Source organism: Hakea prostrata, chromosome 8 (assembly GCF_041222555.1).
Source record: "Hakea prostrata isolate BN-2017 chromosome 8, UWA_Hpros_2, whole genome shotgun sequence".
Taxonomy (NCBI): Eukaryota; Viridiplantae; Streptophyta; class Magnoliopsida; order Proteales; family Proteaceae; genus Hakea; species Hakea prostrata.
Window position 1 is genome coordinate 46,407,016 of NC_142607.1, and position 5,008 is coordinate 46,412,023.

At 38.3% G+C, this 5,008-nt stretch overlaps 1 protein-coding gene across 1 annotated transcript; it reads left to right on the forward strand.

Moving 5' to 3' along the window:
• Positions 1-2,211: 2,211 nt before the first annotated feature.
• Positions 2,212-5,008, forward strand: HMGB1 (high mobility group B1). Its single transcript, XM_089166505.1, has 8 exons — positions 2,212-2,348; positions 2,785-2,874; positions 2,993-3,118; positions 3,223-3,280; positions 3,383-3,427; positions 3,895-3,975; positions 4,058-4,138; positions 4,766-5,008. Exons 2-8 carry the CDS (start codon positions 2,807-2,809, stop codon positions 4,796-4,798), a joined length of 492 nt encoding a protein of 163 aa, XP_089022631.1. The 5' UTR covers positions 2,212-2,348; positions 2,785-2,806; the 3' UTR covers positions 4,799-5,008.

The following is a 5,008-nucleotide window of genomic DNA, read 5'->3' on the forward strand; positions in this document are numbered from 1 at the left end:
TACGTGAAAAATGCATAGAAAAATTACTAAAAATATGAAGGAAAAAAGAATAATGTCAAATAGGATTTTGGATTATACTATGAGATAACGTCTATGAAATCATGCTTACTAGATAGGCATTAACGTGGATAATATTTATGGCTCCTAGTGCATCTTGCGTAGTAATGCACGAAACCTTTGTTAATTCATTTGATAAATCAATTTTCTTACACGATCATATCAAGCCAAGGTTATTCAGGCAAGGTGGATTCAGGTCCAATCATCTATTTCCCTTCTGGATGGAGGATACATGTCCATCAAAGATTCAGATCAAATTAAAATAAAAAAATTTATATTTTCTAAATCTTACCTCAATCTTTTGAATGTCACTGATGGACATGTGCCCTTCATCTAGAAAGAAATGGATGATTCCACAAATGGACCTAATAAAATTCCATTCTTAGAGGCTATATGGTTACCAAATTTGATGCATAGATGGTCCTTAAGATTGGTCATATCACATAATTCTTAGCATGTTCGACATCTTATTAATAAAAGCATTCATGTCATTGTAGAGATGATTAATCTTCACTCTTCCTTCATTATTAAGCAACGATCTAATATTGTCGACAATATTCACAGGCATTTCCTACAACACCCTACCAGTGGAGAGGCAGACCAAGGTTTAAAGTATCCCACGATACCATACGATACTAGCCGATATGTATCCATATGTGATCAAACCGATACGATACATCTTTCCATTGAATTACAATAAAATACATTAGTCAGAACGATACAATACTCGATATAGGATGATACGTCTTTTAAAATCACCTGACCAATATGATACTCGATATTAATACTTTAAACCTTGACGCAGACTAACAAATTTGATTCGACACACGAGGTCCCAAGCCCCAATCCACTGCAAAACTAACCATTGCTTGATTTTGAGAAGCTCTCCCTCAAGGACTCAACAACTTTCTAACCTCTTTGCAAATCCAAGTCTATAGCAACCCATTTGATCCCTAATTGCAGCATCCATATTTAGCTGTAAAAGTTCCTTCAGAGGTGGTCCCCAATTGCTTATTATACCTAGTTTTTTCCAAGGCCCTTTCAATGCAATGAAAGACGACCAAGCCTTGAGAATAGTCGATAGTAACTCCTAGACCAACAACCATCCATCACATGGCCTACTATAAATTTCTCCTCATAGATGTCCTTGTTTCTTCAATTCCACACTTAATACACACGGCGTGAAAACAAAGGCTAGTGGAAGAACTAGATTCCCAAATATGTTGGTAGAGGGTCAAAGTAGTCATATCCCTTAGCCTCCTAGGGTGGTGAAATTACTTCAGTGATGTGCCTTTACGTACAGTCCAGCGAAATTTTGTTCTATTAGTTGAAATTTCAATCTTGACCGAAATTTCGATATGATGAACCGAAGTGTTTTGTTTGACGATCTTGCACATTAAATGTGCAACACTAAAGCAATGTCCTTTAAGGAAGAAGAACTAGAGTCTATTTGACTTGAGTCACTTGAATTTAGATCTTCTCCACTTAGGCATGGTCATCTTTCATCCTCCCACTCTCATAGCATTATGGGCAAGTTATGTATTGACGGTGGGAGAATTGGAGGACTGATATCTATTTACATTCACATGAGATAGTGGGACCCACATTCACAGGTATGCCCGCGTAAAATAAGTTGAGACCGAGCATGTACATGAGAAAAAGAATTTACCCCGTGTTAGAGCAGCAAGCTCCAGGAGATGATGACCATGATGCCATGACGCCCATGCGATGACCATGACCATGACATCAGAGGCAAATGAGGAGATCCTCTTAGCCTAATCCTAGATATTCTAGGGTTGTGTCTTTGTCGACTCGGTTGAAAAAAGAAAGAACCAGAAGAAGACTTGTAACAAGTCTGCTGGGCTAAGTGGGTTGGGCTGTGGACTGGGCTGGGCTTATCGAACACCGCCAACCTAGTCAACATCACTTGGTCCCAAAAGTTGCCACGTGTTAACTTTTTGAAGCGTCCACAAATATCTTCTTGTCAGGCCAACACAGTGAGTGATGCCTTAAATTAAAGTCTCCCAAGGGCAGTAAGTGACAGTGACTTACTAACCGGCTACAGACGGTAATTAGAACACCGTTGCATGACAGAAAGCATAAAAATTTACCAGTTGGTCCGGTCACCCCTTAAAGAAGATCCAACAGAGTTCATCTCGAACGTACGCGGATTCTCTTTGCTGTCTTTGTTCTACTCTGCGTTATCTGCGATCGCTTGCTTTACTCGTCGTTGCCCCTATCGTTCTGCTGTGTCGAAGCAAAAGATTTTCTTAAGCTTCTCTTTTTTACAGGTTTGTTTAACTTTCTTCACCTTTTTTCTAGATCTGTTGATCCTGTTTTTGCTTAATTTTACTCTGTTTTCGTTGTTTTTCTGGTGGATCATGGAGCTGTGTATACCGATAACTTGATTGTGGTTTTATACACCCAGGTTTATTCTTTTTGAAGCTCTGTTTGAAAATTTCGTAAATTTTGCTTCATCTTTTCCCCTTCTGGTATTTGATGCTTGTAAAAAGGAACTCTGTGTCTCGTTCCATGAGTTCGGTGTTTCTTAGGAAGTTCCCTTTTTTCAACTGGGATACTTTGTTTAAAATGATTCCTCCTTTGGATTATTTCTTATTTAGGTCTTGCAGATTATGACTTTTTCATCTTTGAACAGTAGCTTCTGCTGAACTTGTTATTTGTTACATAATGCTTTTGTAATCATGGCTCTGGTTTTGACTCGTACAGTTTAAGCGATCCCTTCCTAGCAATGAAGGGTAGCAAAGGAAAGGGAGCAGCGAGAGAACCAAAAGAAGCGTTGAAGCCTGTGGATGACAGGTTAATAATTTCATTTATATTTTGATGAGCTTCAGTATTAAGTCATGAGTATTTCTAGTATTCATTGTAGGGATTGGGTTTTAAAGTTATTGGTTTCCTGGATGTTTCTTGATTACAGGAGAGTTGGTAAGAGGAAGGCTGCCGCAGTAGCCAAGGTTAGCAAGAAACCAGCAAAGAAGGAGAAAGCTGCCAAGAAAGACCCTAACAAGCCAAAGAGGCCTGCAAGTGCTTTCTTTGTCTTTCTGTAAGGACATATATGTTTGTTAGTTGGTATGTTAGAAGTTCTATGTGTTCAGTGTTTTATTATGTTGAAGCTTCTTTTTGATTCTTGTGTTGTATATTGTACAGAGAAGAGTTCCGAAAGACTTACAAGCAAGAACATCCTACCGTGAAGGCTGTCTCAGCTGTAAGCAGTTAACAAGCATTACTATTTGCTTTTCATTCTTGTATTAACTTAGTTAGTTATTGAACTGGATTGCATGATTGATTTGGTGTGTGACTGTTATAGGTTGGGAAAGCTGGTGGAGAGAAGTGGAAATCAATGAGTGAAGCTGTAAGTATTGAAGAATTGAAGCTTTAACACTCCAAATATATTAAAATAGTGGAAGTTATTTGGCCTTAAAAATTGACCGATCTTGACTTAAAAAAGCTTCAATGGATTGTCTTTGTAAAGGTTTTTTACAAAATTTATTGATAGGGAATCCTACCTTGATTTTGCTATGCACTATACCAAGTCTCTTGACGAGCTTGTTTGGTGAATTTGGATATCAAAGTGGTCTCGCCAAGCCAAATACCAACTTGCTGTTTTGATTGGACAGTGGATAGCTGGATTGATATCACTTTGTATACGGCCATGACAAAAAATGACTGAAAACAGATTTGATGGACAACGCTTAAAGATTGAAGACTACCAGTAGAATTAACAAAGACAAGTGATAGATCAAACTTCTAATATCAAGTTTCTAATTCCGGAGGTTGATTCACTGCACAAAGCTAATTGAACATTGTGTGTTTTGATAGGAGAAAGCTCCATATGAAGCCAAAGCTGCTAAAAGGAAATCAGACTATGAAAAGCTTATGTCAGCCTACAACAAGAAACAGGTTAATACATGCGGCTTTTTCCTCTCTGATTTAGTTAATGCTTCTGCTCTGGCTTGCTAACTTGTATCTGTTTCACTTGCAGGAAAGTGCAGCTGATGATGCCGATGAGGAGTCTGACAGGTCAAGGTCTGAAGTGCATGATGATGAGGAAGATAGTGCGGAGGTAAGTGTTTCCTTGTGTATGTTTGAGAAAATTTCAAAATGAAAACTCTGGTTCTGCCTTAATATTTGACTTTGTACCTTCATAAGAAGTCTTGTGTCACTGCTGTGTTTTGGAATGTGTATCTCTTTCTAGTGTATGATTGATGAATGTGATGACAACAAAATTTATAGGACCGAGAAGAATTTGCATACTTGGCCTAGCCATTTAATATCCCTATGGTGCATTTCTTGTGATATGGATTTCCACCAGATGCATCCCTTTCTATCTTCCTGAATAAAACGTGATCCATTTTTGCTCTATTCCTGCTTCCTGACAGCATATGTGTACTGTTTGTGTGAGCGGAGAAATTTAGTAGCTATGCCCAATGCATTATCATCCTGGGTCTCAAGGAATAGTTATTTTGTTATCTGAGATTTCTGTCCTCTCCCTCCTTGAGTTCCTTGCTGTGTCATGATACTTTTATTTGGAAGTTCACATCATGCATGTTATAAATATTTTTATACCTTTTTTAACCCCTCGAAAAAGAAAGTGCTCAGTGCCGCCTTTGTTTATGACATCTCAACTGAATCTGATCTTCTCAAGTCTTGTATTGTTGAGTAATGGCATAAATTGTTTTGGTATTTACAGGAGGAGGATGAGGAGGATGAAGATGACGACTGAAGTTGGCATTATCGCAGTGCTTGCACAGTATCAATGTCACTGCTTCTGGGCATTGATACTGGATCTTTTTATAATGATTACCTATAGGATGTATGTGATTGTCATTTTGAAATTCAAAAAATGCAGCTCCTGCTGCTGTCTTGTTCCATATTAGGTTACTGTTGAATATAGCATGCTTACCGCTCACCTTAGCCTGTTCCAGCTGCTTAA